At 47.5% G+C, this 23,023-nt stretch overlaps 1 protein-coding gene across 2 annotated transcripts in view; it reads right to left on the bottom strand.

Moving 5' to 3' along the window:
* Positions 1-23,023, bottom strand: part of NTRK3 (neurotrophic tyrosine kinase, receptor, type 3) — a 534,208-nt gene that overhangs the window by 69,595 nt on the left and 441,590 nt on the right. For both annotated transcript variants that reach the window (XM_015411889.1, XM_015411895.1), the window contains one exon: positions 4,891-5,021. In XM_015411889.1, coding sequence (XP_015267375.1) covers positions 4,891-5,021 — 131 coding nt within the window. The remainder of the gene's footprint in view (positions 1-4,890; positions 5,022-23,023) is intronic.

The raw sequence follows: 23,023 nt of genomic DNA, 5'->3' as shown, positions 1-23,023 counted from the left end.
GTGTCCTGCTAGCTGGCATCCTCCGAGCAGGCACAACAATGCAATTTCCAGGCATCAGTTTTTGTAGAGCAATTCCAGGGCCAGGCGTCAAAATCCGGTTCCAAAGTTCAGGCACAAAGTAGATGACACTCACAGCTACAAATCCAAAGGGCAATCTGAGAGCAAGAATACAAAGGTACAAGGCTGGGTCAGAGATGTAGAGGGCAATCCAGAGGCAGCAAGGCCAGTCACCATCAGACGATCTGCTTCCTCGCTGCCACTCCCTTCTCTGTCGCTTTTAAGCACCACACTGCTCAGCAGCCTGTCTGGCGTCACGCACATGCCAACTGCCTCAGTCCTGCTCCTGCAAGCACTCATCCTCACTATTGGTGCTGGGCTGCCAGGTGAGCACTACACCGTCTGTCTTGCAGGTCTCTCCTCATTCCCCTTCCCAGGGCTCTGGTGATGGGTGTGAGTGTGTGAACTGACCAGCAATGGGCTCTCTGTTGCCAGCTCAGGCTGGGGGGGGGGGGCTGAGGGGCCAGTAGGCTGGTTCCCGGCTGAGGATCTATGTCTGGTTCCTCAGAGACTGCCTCCTCCTGCAGCGCTGCTGCCTCGGTGGGTTGGGGGTCAGGTCTGCTGGCTGATTCTTCCACAGAGCAGTCTTCAGCATCCCTTTGCTTTGCTGGGTTTGGCTGGTCCATGACAACCAGTAGCCAATAGTGTGTAGTTGTGGCCAAATGCTCTACACCCCACAAGAACCAGCCTCAAGTGCCCTGGGATCCCAAGGCTTGAATAGAGGTAGTGGAGATGGCCTAGGTAAAGGTTCCCTTGCTCGAAAGCCAGTCGAGTCCGACTCTAGGGTTGCGGTGCTCATCTCCGTTTCAAAGCCGAAGAGCCAGCGCTGTCCGAAGACGTTTCCGTGGTCATGTGGCCGGCATGACTAAACACCAAGGCGCACGGAACACTGTTACCTTCCCACCGAAGTGGTACCTATTTATCTACTTGCAATGTCTTGCTTTCGAACTCCTAGGTTGGCAGGAGCTGGAACTAAAGATGGGAGCTCACCCCGTCTTGCGGCACCCGGGTCTTGAACTGCTGAACTACTGACCTTCCACAGCCTGCAGTTCAGCGTCTTAACCCCTTGAGCCACCGCAGCTCCTTGGAGATGGCCTAGCCAACTGTTAGCTGCCCCAGATCAGCGGCCGCCTCTGGAACTCCCCTGGAGGGCTGGACGGGAGAGCAAAGAGCCCAACAACAGCCCGGGCAGGGAGCACCGGGGGCTGGTCACCACCAGGCAGGCAGCTGGCTGAGCCTGAGACATGGCTCGAGGCTGCCATCGGGCCCATGGGACCTGTAATGACCCACCTGTCTACAGCCAGATGCAGCAGCTGCTGGCACTTGGGAGGCAACTCTTGCAGGGTCGGGGTCCTGGGGCTAGGCTGCTCACCCAGGAGGGAGGCCCGCCCCCCAGGAGAAGCCACAGCAGCCTACCCAGCGCTTGCGGATTGGGAGGAGGTCTTTATAAGAGGGAGGACACGGGCCTATGAGGAAACGCCAGACCATTTCTAACCTAGTACTGAGGAAGGCTGGAGAGTAGAAGGAAGATCAGGGTGTTGAGAGAAACCCCCTGTCAGCTAGGCCTCTGTCGGTCCTGGCTGCCATGAGAACGGGGGGAGGCTATGGAATGTTGGGTTTCATTTCTGCTGTGACGTCAGTGTTTGAGCCAGTTTGGTGCAGTGGTTAAGTGCACGGACTCTAATCTGGGAGAACCGGGTTTGATTCCCCACTCCTCCACTTGCACCTGCCGGATGACCTTGGGCAAGCCATAGTTCTGGCACAGCTGTTCTCGAAAAAGAGCAGTTTCTGTCAGAGCTCTCTCAGCCCCCCACCTACCTCACAGGGTGTCTGTTGTGGGGAGGGGAAGGGAAAGGAGTTTGTAAGCCGCTCTGAGACTCCCTTGGGTAGTGAAGGGCAGAGTATAAATCCAATCTCCTCCTCTTCCTCTTCTTCTTCTTCTTCCATTATCTCTCTGTAACCTTGAATGTCTGGTGTAGCCTTTCTCTTGGGAAATGTAATTCGTTACTTTGGCGGACTCCTACCTGCAGCCTGAGTAACCATGGGCCAACCGGGAGCCCCCTTGAATGTTGTATAATTGCTTGCTTCGCGCCCTTCCCTTTAGTTCTAACACAAAATGGTTAAGATATCTGCATACTCTCTATGGCTCAATATACTTTACTTCTTTGAATGAAAGCTGTTGGGAGCTGATTGCTGCAGGAGTCTGACACCCCCTCTTGTCTCAAGTCAGAGGCTATAGGGCTATTCTGAACTGGAACAAGGAGATGTGAGAGTGTGGGGCATTGACCTCTCTTGTAAACAGGTGATTGCAAGAATTAGAGCCTTGTTGGTGGTGACTCAAATGTTGTGGAGTTTCCTGCCTATGGAAACCCACTGAGTGGTCTTCCCTTAGATACCCAGGAGACTAGTGCAGATGCGTGTAAAGACTTTCGTAGGGCTGGCTAAGTGTGGTTATGGTTAATTTGATGTTTGTGTGTGTTTGCTGGTCTATTTCTGACTGATCTGTTTCCAACATTGCAATTGGTTATGCTACATGAAGTGTCTCGAGGATCTTTTTGAACCAAATAATGGGACAGAATTTTTTTAAAAAGTAAATCCTTGACTGTCCTCCAAAGTATCACATGTGAATAAAACTGGAATGGAAAGCAGAAAGCCTTTTAGGAAGACCTGCTTCAGATTGAATCCATATTATTTGACGTGTCTTCAGAAGTTTGTTTTGATTGAGTTAGACTTTGAAGGAGAATCAAGTTATGTCAACTCTCAGTTCTTTGCTGCGCCACTAAGTGCAATCAGATGAAACTACATGTGATGGCAGAGAGAGATATATTTATTCTTCTCTTCATAAACCAGGCAGATTTTACTCTAAGAATATCAGAATACTGGCCTCACCTCGCTATCATACACCCATGCAAGGCAGTGCATAATTTCCTTTTGATTCCCTACCCTCAGGGGATCGCCTGACCGGAGATATTTAGATGGATGGCAGTACACCGTGCAGATGGCAAAGCATTCATCCTCATCTTTGGGCACTTAATTACTTTTAGGTATTTAATATCTTCATGATGTTGATGTTATATCTCATGAGTGCCATCGTTCTCCTCCCTCTTTCTTCTGATTTTTTTCTACCCTCCTCTCTTCACTGCAGGGCTGAACCAGGAAAACTTGCCTCGCTCATTTGGGTGAGCATCGAAAAGTCCCTTCTTGGCACCGCTGGCTTCCCCTGCAAACACGCCTGCTGATGTCCATGCTGCTCTCTTGAGCACTGACTTCACTTTGGAATGCCATCGGATACTGCAGCCAGGAGCCAGTGTGGCGTAGTGGCTAAACTGCTGGACTAGGACCAGCGAGACCAGGGTTCAGATCCCCATTTATTGAGTGAGCCTGGACCAGTCATTTCTGCTAAGAGTAGCCTACTTCACAGGGTTGTGAGGAAAAGAGTGAAGGAGAGTTAACCATGTACGGCATCCTTTGTTTCCTGGAGGAAGGGTAGGATAAATATACCAGCACATAAAATCCCCATTTTATTTCTCTAAACTGTGTTTTTTTGGCGCCATTTTTATCTTTGGCATCTTGGCCAAAGTTTTTCCCCACTCAGTGTATGCATTTGAACATTAGTGGTGCGTGTCAGTAGCATCAGAGGTCATAAACATGTAATTAAACATGTGGTACTCACTCCATGGCTCACAGAGAGCCATTCACAATCACCATCAATCAAAAGAGCCAGGTGGCTGATGCCCGTCCTGCCCTGACCCCACCAAATACCCACACCCAGTAATGTTAGAATACATCCATTAATAGTACGTAAGCAAGTGCCATCAGGTTACAACCAATTTATGACAACCACAGCCAGGGGCTTTCAAGGCAAGAGAGAATCAAAGGCGGTTTGCCATGGCCTTCTTCTGAAGAGCCTTCCTTGGTTGTCTCTTATCTGAGTACCGGCCCTGATCAGCTTCCAAGATCTGATGAGACCCAGGTATATCTTTCCCACGATTAATATTACATAACTATAAATAAAACCAAATACATTTTCAATGCAATAAAATGAAATTCCACTAAAGTATTTGTTGCATGCATAGAACCCAAATCAGAAGAATGGAGGTAGCATTTAAAAGAGGCACACATGGTTCTACAGCCATGGAATGAGTACCACTGTCATAAAATAAACCCCACAAAGGAAACAGCTCCAATGGATAAGGCCCACATCAGCAATGGACAGAAATGAACAAGGGCACATATGTGCACTCTGACTCTTCTTCCTCATTTTCCTTCAACATGAAACATGATGGGCCGTGGTGACCCATGTGTCTTTTGTTATTTTAAGTAAGGAATGACCCAATGCTACATCTGCGATGGATGTCATTGATGCCCATAAACAAAAGCATGTGCTTTGCCACGGCTCATTGCACTAACCAAGGGGTTACATCAAACATGTAATTTCCACCTGTGCTAGAGCTCTTGCACAAGTGGGAACACTGAAGAAATTGCTAGTGCTACATAAAACTTATTGTGTACCCCCTCCTGTATTGCCACTTGTGCGAGATCTTGCATGATCAATTTCTGGGCACGATAATATAGAGGAAGGACAGGGCTATGTGTTGCAGAAGATGTCACACACAAGCAGAAATACGTGAAGTCGGTTTATGTTTCCGTTTGTACGTTGCTTGATCCAAACCAAATTGCAGGGGCAAAGAAGACTGACTGGCCACTCCTATTCAGGTGAAGTAAATCCCAATGTATCCAGTAGGGCTTACTCCCAGGTAAGAGTGCTCAGCCTTGCCGTCTTCCTGGAATGATCAGCCTCAGCTGCTCAGTGCAGATGTCCTTGGTATTTACCTTGACAGCCACTAGCATCTTGTCCTTGGTGGGACTGAGGTTGTAGCACTCCGCCAGGAACACCTTCCCAAAAGCACCTTCGCCCAGCTCCCTCTTCAGAATGATGTCTCTCCTCTTAATGTACTGCACATCTGCAGGTGGCAGGGTGTAGGAGGGGAGGGGAAGCATGAATGAGTGCCAAGGAGAACAAATAATTTCATTTCTATCATATAACAGGCTCTCATTAATTTTCATTGAATAAAGAAAGATGGCTCACCTTTTCTCCCCCCCCTTTTCCATTGTCTTTGCAATGTTTATTCATCACAGGGAGGCAGGGGGCTTTGCTAGCCACCTGTCAAACAGTTTTCAATATTGTGGACATCCTATCTGGTAAAGATGTCCAGTCCACCTTTGTAAGCTTTGCATTTCATAAGCACTTCATTGAGTGTAGAGCTAAAGTGTTGAATCAGGGCTGGAGAGACTCGGGTTCAAAGCTTTTCTTCACCATGATACTCTATCTGTGGCACTGTGTCAGTGACCAGCAACCACCTCACAGGGCTGTTGTGAAGCTAAAAGGGAAGGGTGATTTCAGAGGCAGTTAGACTTAGAGGACTGATTCAGGCAGCCCTTGGCACAGGAAGAGTAACTTCCATCAAAGTAAAGCTGGAGGAAAGCTTCAGATTCTACTGAGCAGAGCAGTAGGATACAATCCACTGCTTATATCTATCTATTTAAAAAGTCCCCTTACCACGAAATTCGGGGAGAGCACTTCTACCATAATGTAGATGCTCACTAAGAAGGGAGTTTTAGAAACCTGACCCCTAAGGGTCAAAAGAGGTAAAATGTGCTACCCCATTGATTCCTTTGTGGCTGCCAGGCTGCTGCCTCCTTGCACCCCCCACTCTCTGATTGGTCAGCTGCAGAGCTCAGTGTTCTGAGGTTAAAAAAACCCCAGTTATAGGAGATTGCAGAGAGCTAATGACAGCTGAGGAAATCAGGAATGGCCAACAACGACCTGTGAGGTGCTGGCCCAGCCTCCCTGATGGCTTCAAACATGCCCCCCATCTCCTACACCTGTCAGGTGCAGCAGTGGGTGCAGGGTGCTTAAAGCCATCAGAGAGCCTGCCCCAGCAGTAACGCCTTAGTAATCCTGCCGGCCCAGCCTCCACAGTGGCTTCTAAAATCCTCCCCCTCCCACACTGGACAGGCAGCTGTCCACCAGAGGAGGTGGGATGCTTACAGTCATCAGGGAGTCTTGCTCAGCAGGATTGCCTTAGCACTGCTGCTGGCCCAGCCTCACTGATGCCTTTAAACACACTCCCCCCAACACCAGACAGGCAGGTGTCTGTCAGGTGTAGGAGCAGGGCTAGGGTACTTTAATCCATCAGGGAGGCCACCCAAGCAGAAACACCTTTGCAATCCTGCTGGGCCAGCCTCCCCAGTAGCTTTAGACACACGCCCTCCCACCCCTCCTCCACCTGGCAGGTAGTTGTCTCTAAGGTGCAGGAGCAGAGCATTGAAAGCCATCAGGGAGGCTGCCCAAACAGCATCTCCTTAGCAATCCTGCTGGCCCAGCTTCTCCAATGCCTTCAGACATGCTACCCCTCCTACAGCTGACAGACAACTGCCTGTCAAGGGTTGGAAGGGATGCAGAGTCCTTAAATTGATTGTTATTTATATTTATAACCTATGTTTATATAAGTTTTAATTGTATTTGTGTGAAATTTTGTGTAAGCTGCCCTGAGCCTGCCTTTGAAGGGAGGATGGGGCATAAATTGAATATATATTATGGGTTCTAGAAAATTGGTTCACATGAACTTGCTCAATATCTGATTGCTCAAATGTTGTTTTGAATACGCAGTTATGTCCCAGTTCTTACATGTAACATAAATGAGAAGCATTTTTGGTTTTTTTTTAAGTTTGCCCCGCCACCCCCCCCCCCCGCCAATGCCCAGGCTAAACTCCTGCAACAAGAAACCCAAAAATAAGGGGAGTGCATTCCTACCATGACATCAACCCCCACTACAAAGAGATTTTTGAGAAACACAACCCCTAAGGGGTTAAAAAGGGGGCAAAATGTGTTCCCCGAATTGTTTTTCATGTGCCTGGCAGGCTGCTGCCTCCCGCCCCCCCATTGGTCAACTGTGTAATGCAGCGTTCTGAGGTAAAACCTGCCTGCTTCGCACCCACCTCCCTCTGATTGCTCAGCTGTGGATCTCAATGTTCTGAGGTAAAAACACAGTTAAAAGAGACTGCAGACAGTTGAGGACAGTTACAGAAATCAGCGATTCAAGACTCTTGAATAGACATTTCTCATAACAGCCAGGATGGTAATTGAGTTTATGAATGTTCATGGGGAGATAGTAAAGGACCTTTCTAGGAGCCTGCTCCAGAGTGAGCTCACCAGGCAGCCTGGTGATGCCAGCACCTGAGGGCATTACCACCCCTGTGGTCATCCAATTTTAAGGAGAAATGGACCCCATTCATGGAATATATCTCAGCTTCGGATTCTCAACCTCAAAACTCTTTATACTTAAAATTACTAGACTCCTAAACTTTACCTCTTTGACCATACTGCAATGCCTAGTTGTGACATTGTTTTGATATAATTTAATGGGACACAAGTTATTACTTCTTTGCATCGGCTCATTTTTATATTTAAATAAACACAAGGGTTACAGGTACCACATTGAGCTTGTTGACAACAAAGTAAAATTACTAGTACTATATTGGTTTGCAAACTATGTATGCTGTCTATGCTGTTCTGTAAGTTTTATACTACTGACTATAACTTTTGAGAAAAAACTAATAAAATAATTATTAAAAAAAAGAGAGAGGTCCTTTGGTAGAGAGGAAAAAAACACGTATGTATGTCTCACTTCATCCTTTACACTACTGTCCTCTCCATTAGAATTTCTACAACAAATGTTAGCTTTCAAACTTCACATCATCAGTATCGTAAGTGGATTTACGGAATTTAAATGCTGCAGCAAAGCATGGGTATCAGGTTTAATGTTCCCTCTAAGCTGTGGAGTCTTGTGAGCAAAAATTCTACTTTGTGAGTGACTGGCATTAAAGTTGTGAGCAGGTGATTTGGCTGCTGCATAAATTAGTTTGCTCTGGAGCCGTCCTTCCTGAGCTAAGGCAAAAATACTTGAGCCAGAGGCTAAAGAACTGTGGGCTGGCTCACACTAACTCAGCTTAGAGGGAACACTGATCAGGTTAGTAGTATATAAAAAATATCAAGCTCGATGTGTATCTGCAGCCATATTCTTTTTGCACAGCGTTTGACTGGTGCACACGAGCTGCTGACCCCCACGCTTTGAAAAGAAAATCTTTGGCTGCAAGCACATCAGTGCCACCGTAAAATGGAGATAGGGAGAATGCTGTAATGGGGAATTTGGGTCTGGAGTGGGGAGAAAGGTGGGATATAAATGCAATAAATAAATCAGCTTCCTTGTCAGCAGTGCAAACATGCCTATCACTAAGGAGGGGGGCTGGTTTGAAGGAACTAGAAGTACAAGAGGCGGGACCTGCGATACTCGCGGGGGGAGGGGGAGTATTCCTCACAGCTCCCAGTCTGCAGAAGCAGGAGTAGCGGCAGCGGGTGAGCCCAGCCTTCTCCCTCCCCCCAGTGGTGGCAGCGAGGCGCGCCTGCCAAGCTTTCTCCCTTCCCCCTCCCCAGCGGTGGCAGCGGTGAGGCCAGCCCACCAAGCTTTCTCCTTCACCCCTCCCTCCCCAGCAGCAGCAGCGGTGGCAAGGCTAGCCCACCAAGCCTTCTCCCGCCCCCCATCCCCTGTGGTGGCGGTGGTGGTGAAGCCTTCTCAGAGCGTTCCCTGCGCATGTACAGGGAACGCTCCTTTACTTTTGGGGGGATTTAAGTATCCCCCTATAGGGTTTTTTTTTTTTACAGTTTTTAGATTTTTCTGCACCTCTGGGGATTGCCCCAAATGTGCAGGAAAATCTCCTTGCTCCCCAGGTACCCCTGATGTGCGGATTTAGATATCCGCACGCGGGGGGCACCTTGGCTATTAGATATATAGATGTCTAGCTGCACAAAACCCACATGCTACAAAATTTGGAGCTGTGAAATGGAACAATGAAGAACTCTTAATTCATCTGTTCCATATGGAAACAAGACCCGGGTCATTTGGAACTTCCAAATCCAGGAACATTTTTGGAAACCATCTCTGGTTGTATACAGAATTCAGGTCTGTGAAGTGCCTGACTCTTCCCCATTCTTGGAACCCCAGTGAGGCAAGAGAAGAAACTAGCAAATTACTCCCTCCCCAGGTGGGCCGGAAGGTGTTCAAACCTGACGTGGAGCACAGGAAACCATCCAGGGAGAAAAACAACCAACTTATAGAGGCCTAGAATAGCAAAGTATTTTTTAAAAAATGCAATCAAAATCATCTCATTTTTCCTCGGGGGGGGGGGGAAGGTGAAAGCACATCTTAACTGATGAGAAAGTCAAAGGTCTGGAAATGGAAAACAGACTAATGGCTCTCAAACAATTAAGCCTGCTAATTAGAAGATGGTCGGCTGGCACAGAAACTCGGAAGTCTAGACCTCTTTGCTTGGGAAGAGAGATGCAACAAGCTATGCTCGTGAGGAATGATGCCTCTCCAGATAATTCTCATCAGCCTTTTCTTTAATTGTTTAATGGACATGTCTTACTGATATTGACACGGCACATATCCAGCAGTGAAGCTCCACTGATGGAATGGCGTTTCCGTTGGCCAAAGAAGCTAGAGTGACGTCCACCAATCCCTCCCTTCCACAAATTAGGACCTATGTTGTAGCTGAGCATCTAAAGAGGTGTGTGTGTGTGGGGGGGTGCTCAGTGGGCTGCTACAGGAGGAAGAAGTGGGGATGTCCTGCTCCACCAAGTCTGAAGATAGCTGGATAATGCAGTTATTAGTAACACAAAGACATAAGGTGAAAGCATGCATGACACTTGCGGGGGGGGGGGGCTCTGACTTTCAGCTTTGATTATGAACAGTGTATTTCCTCCCCCATGAAAGACCACCTGGCCCTCTGAGGGACAGCCAGGAGATGAAGGCAGGCAGGCAGGCAAAGTACTGGCTGCATTCAGTTGTCATGACAAGCCTGTGTTTGTTACGGGCGTGAACACACCTTGTGTGCTGTACCTGCATGATCCCTCCCTATTCACCTTGTACTTGGCATGTGATTGAATACTGCCTTCTTATTGGAGGCCTTCGACCAAACTTGGAATTTGGCCAGGCACCTGCACTGGCATGTCAGAGCCATTTGAAGTTTGATGACTTCCCGAACTAGGAAGCATGAGATTGGCACAGGTATACTGCTGCTGACCCTCAGTGACACGTTATATGATTCCCAGGACACCCAGAGTGATCTGGGCTCCTGGGATTTTGTACTCCTCCACAACAGACTGTCTGGGAGGGATCATGTCAGTATTGCAAACAGCATTGTGTTTATGTGCATCACAAGGAGTTTTGTTGTGGCATCTGAAGGTGGCCACTATCACATTTTCCCATTCTGTTTTTCCTTCCTCCATGTTTATAGGCATTGTGTATGAGTGGGCTCTTATTTCATGTTTAGATTATGTTTCTGGGTTTGATTTGGAGTTCAGGATTTTAAAATCCTGTTTTTTTTTTAATTTGGTTTGCTTCCTCCTCCCTCCTGCTCATGGGTCCGTTTCTGTTTATGCTTTTCATTTTAAAATTGAAAGGGTTTTTTTATTGCTAAGTAGAATCTTTGCATTTCATAAATGCTGTGAGCCTCTTTAAGGGCTCTAGTAAGAAAGTGCAATACAAATCCAATAAATAAATTTCCACAGCTGCAAATTTGAATTGCAATGCATTCTGGATGATTACCAATTCACTCAATTTCTTATTTTATGAAAGAAGAGGCTTTTTAACTAAATCAGTTCTTCACTATTTCCCATGGCCCCACATTATATCCTGCTCATAGTCACACTGCATGATGGGCTTAATAGTTTTAATGAGATCTCCAAGTGAATGCTGCCATGATTAGCAATGACAAGAGCACAAATCTGCATCTCAAAAGGAAGGGGATATATCCTCTGGCCCTGAAACAGCAGCTTGAAACTCTAACTACCTAGCTGTTCTTCTGTAAAATCAAGATTTTCTTTCTTCCAGCTTGTGTAAACCAAGAGCAGATTGCATGGTAAGAGATACGTGCTGAGCTCTAACACTTTAGACCACATGCCAGAAATTATATAATTGAATATTTCACAAAAGAAAAAAAAACGTTTCCTGCACATAAAAGACTAGATGTCTGCAAAAGGGCAGCCCCATAAGTATACTTGGAAATATACAGAACTTTGAAGTGATACTATTCTGCATCCAAAGCATTAGATTTAGGATCAAAACAAAGGTGAGTGGAGGATACTCAAATATTCTGTGAGGGAATAACAGTCTCCAGGCTATACCAGATTGGAGAGCATCTTATTGGTTCCTTCTGTCACCTGACTACTCAGGAGCAGGTACCAACAGCTCCATCTTGCAGGCCCGGCGGAACTGAGTAAAATACTGCAGGGCCCTGATCTCGGTGCGGAGCTTGTTCCACCAGGTGGGGGCCAAGGCAGAAAAGGCCCTGGCCCTGGTCGAGGCTAGACAGACGTCTTTTGGGCCAGGGACCACCGGGAGATGTTGATTCCTAGAGCATAAAGCTCTTCAATGCGTTTACAGGAAGAGGCGGTCCCTTAGATATGTTGGTCCCAGGCCATATAAGGCTTTGAAGGTCATTACCAACACCTTAAAGTGTATCTGGTACTCAACTGGTAACCAATGCAGCTGGCAAAGCACACGCTGAACATGAGCCCGCACAGGCGTTGACGTCAGCAGTAGGGCTGCCAAATCCCCCCGGGGGGTGGATTTCCCCTCGCTTTGGAGGCCTGATTTCCGCCGCCACGGAATCGGGCCCCGGGGGAAACCCCACGTGCTGACGCCGGGCACGCTAGGGGCGGGGCCACAACCATTTGAGGACACTGAGCGGGAGCCCCCCGCTCCAAGGTAAAAACTATTTGGCAACCCTAGTCAGCAGGCGTGCCGCTGCATTTTGTACCAGCTGTAACTTCCGGATCAGTCTCAGGGGTAAGCCTGCGTAGAGTGAATTGCAGTAATCAATTGAATGATGATGATGGTGATGGTAGTAGTAGTAGTAATATGGTATCAAGACACAACTAATTCATGGCAACCCCAGGAGCATGGGGTTTTCAAGGCAAGAAATGCGCAAAGGTGGCTTGCCATTGCCTTCCCCTGGACAGCAACCTCAGTCTTGCTTGGTAGTCTCACATCCAACTACAAGCGATGGCTGACCCTGCTTAGCTTCCAAGCTCTGATGATACTGGGCTGAATGAGGCACCCCACTCTGACTCACAACCTGTGACCTACAGCTCCTTGGAAGTTCTGCTCACTCCATCAAAAATAATAAACACTATTGAGAATTTAGGCGCAAAAAACCTGCACATTTAATTCAAATGCTGCTTAGACTAGAATTCACCAGCATCCAGAGGATCCATGTATTGCCTTGAGAAAATCTGCCAGATTTTGAAACTCTTCCCTCAAATGCCCTTGGCACCTCGCACAAGCCAGAACATCCAAATTCTACTCAGACTTTTGCTTCAGACTAAAGGCATTCACAACCTTCATGCAAATAACCCCATTGTTGCAACAGTCAAAGAAAACAAGTCTGGTTCTACTTGCAACAAAAGGAAATACAAGGGGAAAAAGAGAGAGAGAGAGAAGAAGGCATCAGACTCCTCAGCTCAAAACCAAAGTTCACTTTTCCAAGGACCGCTGACCTTTCACCACTTTGTCACTAGTCCACTTTAAACAAAACTGGCAAATAACAAGGCTGCTCCCTCCCCCCAGGGTGGGCATTGGAGCAAGGGCACCTGGGAGGCTCATTTGCATAAAGCTATTTACAGCCTCCTGGCATAGAGGGAGCATTGCCTGATAAACAGCTGCCGCTTATTGTTCCAAGAAGACGTCAGGTGTTTCTAAGCCTACTTGTCTGCCTTAGCCAGGTTGCGGTCAGCTTTTCCAGCAAGGTGTGTGCAAATGACAATGCCTCCCGGAGCCTCCCATCCTCCCTGATTTCTCTGACATCATAAAAAAAAACAGCAACACAAGAGAAGTTCAAGGACTGATTCCAGGCAATAAGCGACGATAATGACAGGTACAGAAATACCTGATTGATTGCAAAGTTGACTCGGTGGTGGCTGTGGAGTGAGAATGAAAACGTGACAGAGGTCTGAGGGTACCGGCAGAAGCCCTACACTGGTGCATGGCCCCACAAGACGGGCTTTTTTCTGTGGTGGCACCTTGATTGTGGAACATACTCCACTCCAGAGGTCATTTCGGGGGGGGGATCGCGGAGGATCGCAGTTCCCCCGGGTGAGGAACGGGGGGCGGGGCACATGACGAAGCCCCGCCCCCTGATTCCAGCCGCCCCGCTTCCTGCCCACATTCAGCCAGGAGGAGGCAGGAGAAGAGGGAGGGTAAGTTGCTTCCTCCCTGCCTCTCCCCACTCCTGCCTGCCTGGGGCCAGGGAGGGCCTTCGCGGGGCTTCCTTGCACTCCCACCGGCCGGGACCGTTGGGGGCGGGGTGTGTGGCCTTATGACACACCTCCGGTGATGTCAGGGGGTGTGGCCTTATGACACACTTCCGGTGATGTCAGGGGGTGTGGCATATGCTAATGAGTTATGCTAATGAGTTCCCCTAGCTCTTTTTCTATGAAACAACCCTTGCTCCACTCATACATGTGGCCAGAGCTCAGCATGATAGCCTTCTGGTTCCAATTAAAGACGCAGATGCAAACCCAATCTGGCCCGGTGTAAAACTGATCTTTGAAAAGGACTGTAGGAGCAGCAGGTAGCCAACGGCTGTTTCTCCGTGTAGCTTATTTCTCCGTGTGGTTTCGTTTCTTCCTATCCCACCTTTCTCCCCAATGGGGACCAAAAGTAGTTTACATACTTCTCTTCTCCTCCATGTCATCCTCACAGCCACCCTGTGTTAGGCTGAAAGCGTGTGACTGGCCCAAGGTCACCCCACAAGTTTCCATGGCAGAGTGGGGATTTGAACCTGGGTCTCCCAGATCCTAGTTTGGCTCTTTAACCGCTACAGTTATATCCTCTCTGTGAGGATATAACTGGGAAGGCAGCATGTACATGGCCCTAATTTTTGTTGGAGTAATGGTATAATATAATGGTATAATGGAGCTGCGGTGGCTCAAGTGGTTAAGACACTGAACTGCAGGCTGTGGAAGGTCGGTCGTTCAGCAGTTCGAGGCCCGAGTGTGCTGCATGACGGAGTGAGCTCCCGTCTCTAGTTCCAGCTCCTGCCAACCTAGCAGTTCGAAAGCAAGAAATTGCAAGTAGATAAATAGGTACCACTTCAGTGGGAAGGGAACAGCGTTCCGTGCGCCTTGGTGTTTAGTCATGCCGGCCACATGACCACGGAAACGTCTTCAGGACAGCGCTGGCTCTTCGGCTTTGAAATGGAGATGAGCACCGCAACCCTAGAGTTGGATTCGATTGGCTTTCGAGCAAGGGAACCTTTACCTTTACTGGTATAATAAACAGAAATAACTTGCTTCATCAATCTAGTTTAATGGCTGTGGCCACATGCACTAAATAATCCACTTTCAATCCACTTTCTCCCCCTTTCCCACATGTGTTTTGCTCCCTCTGGGACTACTAGAGAGAGCAAAACACATCGGGTGTGTGTGTGTGAAACTCAGGCGTGGCCAGAGGTATGAGCCCTGGAGGTAAGCCAGGGAGAAAAGTGGGGTATAAGTACTTAAATGACAAGCATGTCCTACCCCACCAGCACTCTGAAATGGTGCAGTCTGGCCACAGGCACTCCAGAAGGGGCGGCTGATCCTGTGGCCCGGCTCTGTCAACCGCCCCCTTTTTTGTCCCTATCTTTCAGCCATTTTTTTTTTTTTTGCAGGCCCTTTCAATGATTTTCTTTTAGAATCCTCTCAACTTCTCATTCTTCGGCACTTGCTTTAAAGTCACCCTGCTTTCATGTGCTTCACTACAGCACACTGATCTCCAGAGTTGATCTGAAACTCATCCTGGCAGGAGTTTCGCCTTTTATGCGCTTCTAAAGCTTTGCTCACACCCACCGTGCTTTATGAATAATGACAATGGGTGAGTGCATAATGCAAATCAGAGAATAATTAACTCAAGAGGTGGTGTGTCCCCCCCCCATCCTGACGGTCCTTTTCTCTCCCCCCCTCCCCTCTTTCTGTTCACAAGTTGTCCACGGAAAGATACCAAACCTCTCTTATTACTTCATTATTCAAAATTATTCACTAATCTCTTCTTTGAATAATTGTAACAATAAATCATACGCCGATTGAGCATGCTGCAACTATTAACATCAAATGTAAAATTCACAAATCTGCACGGCAATGCATGTAATTAAGATACATAACTAACTGGCACCGAATGCATTTCAAACCTCCACAGATGACTGCGAGGTATTAGCAATTCAGACATTGGCTGCCCGGATATTCAGATGAGTGATGCAAGAAAGAAAGAAAAAACTTTGGCTGAGAAAGGCAGGAGGAACAGGCAGGCCCCAGGGGAGAGAGAGCCTCGCAGCCAAACACACAGGAAAAGCCTCTGGTCTGGAGGGGGCTTTCAGTCCGTGACAGGAGCCTTGAAAGGGGGCCATCCCCAGACCAATTTCATTCATTGAATCACAGGGGAGGGACCTCCAGGTAGACGTCCTAGACGTCCAACCCCCTGCACAATGCAGGAAATTCACAAATACCTCCCCCTCCACGCCCCCAGTGACCATTGTTCCACGCCCAGAAGATGACAAAAAACCTCCAGGATCTCCAGCCAAACTGGCCTGGAGAACAATGGCTTCCTGATTCCAAAGGGGCGACTAGCATTTCCCTGGGCGTGTAAGAAAGGGCCACAAGAACTAAGCACTGAGGCAGCCCTTCCTGCCCTCCCTCTCATGATCTACCTAACTTCACAGAACCCGCATTGCCTCTGTGAAAACCTCCAAAGAAGGAGAGCCCACCACCTCCCGAGGAAGCCTGTTCCACTGAGGAACTGCTCTAACTTCCCGGAAGTTCATCCTACTGTTTAGCCAAAAACTCTTCTGATTTAATTTCAACCCGTTGGTTCTAGTCTGACCTTCTGGGGCAACAGAAAACAACTCCATACCATCCTCTGTATGCCAGCCCTTCATATCACCTCTCAGTCGTCTCCTCTCCAGGCTAAACCTACCCAGCTCCTTCAACCTTTCCTCATAGGATTTGGTTTCCAGACCCCTGACCGTCTTCATTGCCCTCCTTTGTTCCAGCTTGTCTATACCCTTCTTAAATTGTGGTGCCCAAAACTGAATACGATACTCTAGGTGAGGTCTAACCAGAGCAGAATAAAGCGGTACCATCACTTTGTGTGATCTAACGCTATACTTCTGTTGATACAGTCCAAAATCACATTTGCCTTTTTAGCTATTGCACCACACTGCTGACTACTGCATCACACTGCTGACTCATGTTCTAGGGGTTGACTAAGATCCCTAGATCCTTTTCACACATATTACTGCCAAGGCAAATCTTCCCCCATCCTATAACTATGCATTTGATTTTTCCTACCTGAATGCAGAACTTTGCATTTATCCCCATTGAAATTCATTTTATTTGTTTTAGCCCAGTTTTCCAGCCTGTCAAGGTCATCCTGCATCCTGACTCTGTCTTCTACCATATTTGCTACCCCTCTCAATTTAGTATCATCCACAAATTTAATAAGCATTCCCTCTATTCCTTCATCCAAATCATTTATAAGGATGCTGGATAAAACAGGTCCTAGGACAGATCCTTGAGGCATTCCACTTGTCACTCCTCTCCAAGAGGATAAGAAACTATTCACAAGCACTCTTTGGGTGCAATCTGTCAACCAGTTACAGATCCACCTAACACATAGGATCCAAACCACATTTTACCAACTTGTCAAGAAGAATATTATGGAGAACCTTATCAAAAGCCTTACTGAAATCAAGATAAACTATGTCCACAGCATTCCCCTGATCCAGCAAGGTAGTAACTTTCTCAAAAAAAGATATAAGGTTAGTTTGACATGACTTGTTCTTGAGAAACCCATGCTGGCTCTTAGTAATCACAGCCATCCTTTCTAAATGCTCAAGGACTGTCTGTTTGATGATCTGTTCTAAAACTTTCCCAGGTATAGACATTAAGCTGATGGGTCACCTGGATCCTCTTTTCCCCCCTTCTTGAAGATGGGGACAACATTTGCCCGCCTCCAATCTTCTAGCACCTCACCTCTTCTCTCAAGCCCACTGTAGGATCAGGCGTTCGAATTAAAGCCTGGTTTTATTCATAAACTTGTCACCTTTTTAAAAGCTTTTAGATATCTTGGTGGGGTATGCGTTCAGCACTCAGCATCACACAGGAAATTCATCGCAAACAGAATAATTCCTATATTCTGTCTGGAATTACAGCCCTTACCCAGATTCTCAGCTTTGATTCCTCTGCTTGCCATAATGGGAAATGAGAAGATCCATATGAATACTGCCATTGTTGGCCATATGGATTCTCAGAAATCCAAGAATACCGTGTTTCTCAGAGAATCAATATGGGGCAGTAGTTAGAGTGATGGGCTAGGGTCTGGGAGACCCATGTTCAAATCCCCACTCTGCCATGGAGGCATGCTGGTGGGCCAGTCACACACTCTCTTCCTAATGGAGGAGAGGACAACGATGTAAGCTGCTTTGGATCCCCCTGGAGAGAAACAGCAGAATGTCCATTTTTAATCTTGAAAGAAAGAAAGATAGAATAGAATCATCAACAAGACAACCATGGCCCCGGTCACACGGAGCATTAGCCATGCTAGAGAGACGGAAGATAGGCGGATTTTCCAGGCGCGATCTCACCACCACATCTGGGAAGCGTAGAGCTCCCGTGGCTCAACTGAGGCTTCCCGCCGAAGATGCGCGGCAAAAAACTAGTACCTTGGAGGTACTAGTTTCCGGAAACCGCGGTGCAAGGGCGGGCATCTGATCGCATTTCCGGTGGCATCCGGCGCCCGCCCATGCCCCATTGCGAAAAGGTGTTTTTTCCCTCGAAGTCTCCATGGATACGCACAAACACCCAATGGGGCATGTGCATACTTCAGGTTAAAAAAAACAAAACACAACCCCGTTTGCCACGCCACTTCTTTGGCGCGTCGCGTGATCGGCACCTCCCCCCTAACCACGGGACCTCGACGGAACCGCGAGGGGACGCCTGATTGCGCAGTTGCACGTTATTTCACTGCGGGGCAAACAGCCATGCCTCCCCCCCACGATATCCGGCTTGTGTGACCGGGGCCCATAAAGAGCAAATATTTTGAAGATTTAATGGAAGCTAAGAATATGTTAGTAGGTATAAAGGTAAAGGTTTGAAAGCCAGTCGAATCCGACTCTAGGGTTGCGGTGCTCATCTCCGTTTCAAAGCCAAAGAGCCAGTGCTGTCTGAAGACATTTCCGTGGTCATGTGGCCGGCATGACTAAACACCAAGGCGCACGGAACGCTGTTACCTTCCCACTGAAGTGGTACCTATTTATCTACTTGCAATTTCTTGCTTTCAAACTGCTAGGTTGGCAGGCTAGGTTAGTAGGTATACTGCCTAACAATTTGCCAAAAAATTCTGGAAGAGATATTCAGCTATATGGTGACAGTAGCTAGAACTATTTATACAGCAAAATGGATAGCCCACAATTAGAAGAGTGGAAAAATAAACTTGCTGAGTATACAGTAATGGCGAACCTAACAACTTACTTGAGAAACAGATCAGTTATGAAATTAGAGAAGTGGAGTGTGTATTATGTGTATGAAAGCAGGAGTCAAATCTAGAATGAGAAGCAGTCTAAAATACTGTAAATAAATGTATTGCAATGAAGATGTAGTATAAGAAGTAGTTTTAAACATTAAATGCTGAATGTAAATGTATTCAAACAGACATTATTTTATTGCACCTTACAGATAGAATCTCTTTTTTTAAATGTAATGAAGGGGGTGTTGGGGAGAAATATTTTAAATCCTTGTTTATGACATATATTATCTTCCATGTTCTGTATTCTGTTTGCTTTCTGATATATAGTATCAGCTGAAGTATTTGGGCAATGAGCAGCTCAAGAGGATTTATTTAGATAAATTATTATTATCTAAATTATTTAGATATTTAACCTTTGCTCTACTCCCCACTGGGGACCCACATCAGCTCCTCCCAAGGCCATCCAGTGAACTTCTGTAGCAGAGCGGGGATGCAAGCCTGAGCCTCCAGCTCCTAGCCCAGCACTGTAACCACTATACCACACAGTTTGGAGGCCGGCGGCAGGGGTGGGGCGATAGACCCCCAATCAAAACACAGCCAACCCCAGAGAAGACTTTGAAAGTCCAATATTTTCTCCTAAATGCATAACCTTCTTTTTTAAATCAGTGAGGCCTTTAAAAAAATAAATACCAATGTTGGGCTAGACCCATTAATCTTCTTTCCTGGATCCCAGAAAACAACAGTCTGAAGCTTTGCCTGATGCAAAATAGGATCTATTCCTTAGTCTTACTCCCATGATCCAAAGCTATTGGGGGGGGGGAAACACAGAGGAAAAGAACTGAATTCTTGGCAAGGCGGGGAAGAAAAGGGAATAAGAGAGGAGAAGGGAAACTTTCTGGCGAGTAGGTTTTATTTTCCACCAGCCACCTCTTCTCCCATCTCCGCGCCCCGAGAGTCCCAGGCTGCCAAAGCTCTTCAGCTGGAACATTAATTCAATACCACACATTTAATTACACATTATTTGGAAGCAAATTCATTGGAGTGGAGGAAAGGAGTCTTCAGAGAGTGGCTGTTTCCCCCAAGTCTCGTGTGCCTGGCAGGAACCATGGTGGTGGTGGTTGTATGGGGAGGGGGGGAGATGCAAAGAAGACTGGTTTGTTTTACATCAGATGCAATTGCCATTCAATTCGCTCTTTCCAGCAAAGAAAGGCCTCTTTTTTTGTTTTTTTAAGAGAACGATACAGTTGCATTTCACAGGGAAATTTGCAAACTGGAGTTTTCCAGCCAGTTTCAATTCCCCCTCCCTCTGTTGATTCGAAAGTGCTGTGGCAGACAAATTCCATTTGTAATCCTCCCTCCCATTTTTGGATTGAAAAAGGGACTTAAAGTGGAAGAGGTTTAGGGTCCCCGTAGTCCTCAGATTTCAGACTTTAGTGCCTTAACAATGTCGTAATCAGAAACTTAATGGCATCCTGTCGCTGAGATGGATAATCCTGATAATGCTGAGAGCTGGGAGAGTTAAGAGCTCTCAAAGAGCAGGCTCTGGCCCTTTCCTCTCTGGGAGAAGAATTCCATGGTGCTCAGAATCAAGAGTTGCAGAATTCAGCTGGGGATGTTGCAGAATTTGAAATGCATGGGTGTACTAAATTCATAAGATTTTGTTTTGTTTTCTGCTGGTGGGAGGAAGGGCATCGTTTGACCATCAAAGAGACTATAATGGGTTTTATGGGTTCCATGCCAAAAAAAAAGGCCATGCAGCAGAAGTGTTGCAGTGAGGAGGGGAAGCCGGGTGGTGAAGTCGTGAAAAAAACTGCTTACCATGATCTACAGATGGGAGAGCTGGAACACTACCGAGGAAGGACGTGGAATCAGCTGCCTAGGGAGGTGGTGAGCTCCCCCTTACTGACAGACCTTAAGCAGCGTCTGGACAAACACTCGTCAGGAATGCTCTAAGCTGATCCGGCACTGAGCAGGGGGGGTTTGGACTAGATGGCCTGGATGGCCCCTTCCAACTCTGTGATTCTATGTGTGGTTGCTCCGAGTTTGAAAATCCACACACCTACTATCACTGACGGTTGAGGAATGGACAACAAGCAATAAAAACATCCAGTGGTTGGATAATGTTTTGTAACATTTAGCATCATTTTGGACAGTCTCAGGACATTGATTTGGATTCATATGTCTATGAAGACTTTGAGTTAGATCCAATCACCCCATTTTGGGTGGGGGTTGTTTTTCCCCTCCTACCCTCCTCTATCCGCAGGGCCCCCTTTTAAGGGGATCAGGAAAAGTAGCATGATGCAATGGTTAAAGGGCCAGAATACAGTCTGGGAGATGCAAGATCTAATCCACTTCTCTGCCATGGTAACTGAATGGGTGACCCTGCACTAGTCACTCAGCCTAACCTACCTTACAGGGTTGTAGCTGTCGGGGTAAAATGGAGGACAGGAGAAAGATGTTCTTAGCTGATCTGGATCCCCACAGGGGAGAAAAGCAGGGCATAAATACATCAATAAATCAAACTATTCTGTGAACAAAGTTTGGCTTGTGGTTACGGAATCTAACTCAGTAAGTATATCGGAATATGACAAAACATTCAGAAGTTGTGCATATTCCATGCTTCAGTGTTACTCTGCAAAAACCCTAAAACAGTGAGGAGAGTGGGAAGAAAAAAGAAGGGAAAAACTGAAAGGCATGAGAGATAACACAGTTAGGCCACATGGCTTGGCAATTAGGGCCCCTGCCACACGGCAGGGAAAACACTGGCCAAAGTGCGGCTTTTAAAAGTCGCACCAAAAAAGAGACGCCGCGGCGGGATGCCACGATCCCCTGAGCTGCAGTGCCATTGCTCCCCAGCACGATCAGATGCCGGGGAGGAAGAGACAATTGGGAGGGGGAGGCTGCCGAACTGCGCATGCTCGAGCATGCGCAGTATGGCCGGGGGCCAGGGATGCGCCGGCGGAAAGACACGCCGGCAATCCCACGGCCAGCAGTGATGCGGCCTTTCGGAAAGAACCACCTAGGTAGGTGGTTCTTTTTTGCTACGGGGTTTGGCCGGGAGGGACGGATTGGGAACGGGCTGGGAACGGACGCAGCACGATTCCCAGATGTTGCTGTGGGATTGTGCCCGTTTGCTGCGGCCCCGATCCGTCCCTCTCCCTGCCCAAAATGTCTCGTGTGAACAGGGCCTTTATCTATCTACCCAGGATCAACATGGTCCATACCAAAGGCCCCCACCTGGCAAAACCCACAATGACCACTGAGCACTGGCTCATCTCTTGATGGGGGAACAACCTGCTTGCTGTAGAGGAAGCAGGGCACAAGAAAGCCAGGATCTGCTGCCTCTCCTCCTGGGAAACTCGTGGTGGCCCTTCTGGTCGAACAAAGAGTAAGGAAAGGAATGAAGCTACAAAATGGGGGGGGGGTAGAAAGCAAGGGGGTATGAAATAAGGGAGAGGGTGAGGAGGAAGGGACTCTGACAAGGTCCTCACAGACATCGTATACTGGAGGTCTTGCAAATAACTGCAGTAGTCGCAATGTATTATAAACCCATAGATTGAGTCTGTCCAGTAGTTGGATCTGGCTCCAGAATGGTCCCTGAAACTGAAATGAAATTGAAGCCTTAAAAAAAAAAAATCTAGGTAGGCCTTAATTTTAAAAAATGTTTGTTTTATTTTCACGACTCCCTCCACACATTCTGGTTTCTGTCGATCATAGAAGTGCCAAAAATACCCTGAGAAAAAGCTGCTTTCCTGCAGTCTTTGGCCCCCATCGAGAGCAGGAAGTGGCGCAAAATGGAGTGTGAGAGTTTGTGCTCCAGCCCAAATCAGTCCCTGGGAGGTTTGGCATAAGACCGAACAATGAGGTCAAACCTCAGAGCCTCTGGTGCTTTCTCCTGCTGCCATCAGAAGCTGGCTTTGCCTGTGTGCCCTTCCCCCTTTCTGCACCAAACCTCCCTGTGTTCTTTCTTGTACAGCCAGAAGATAACAGCATAAAAGCAGGGGTTTCTGAAAGATGCTTCACAGCTTGCATCCCCATCCCTGCCCCTCTTTCTGCCTAATTTCTATCTTCTCGTTCTTTTCCTGAAAAGCTCACGATGCTTTCTCCCATTGCCTGGATCTGCTTTTCTCCTTGCACTGGGCTAGCATTGATTTCTACCCCCTGGCTTGACAAAGTTGTTGTTTTGGATTTAGGATTTTTCTCATGTCCCAACCAGACCTGCCTTCACCTCTGCCTCCCTTTCAGGTTCTCTCAGCTTTCTCCCCATGTACCCTCCACTCTTTCATCTTTCAAGCATTCGGGCCTAAGGGAAGACCCCAAAGGCTGAGGAATGTGAGAAAGCT

Source organism: Gekko japonicus, unplaced genomic scaffold (genome assembly GCF_001447785.1).
Source record: "Gekko japonicus isolate JY-2015 unplaced genomic scaffold, Gekko_japonicus_V1.1 scaffold654, whole genome shotgun sequence".
In the NCBI taxonomy this organism is placed as follows: domain Eukaryota; kingdom Metazoa; phylum Chordata; class Lepidosauria; order Squamata; family Gekkonidae; genus Gekko; species Gekko japonicus.
Note: the sequence above shows the minus strand (reverse complement) of the source record. Positions and strands in the feature narration are given on the sequence as shown.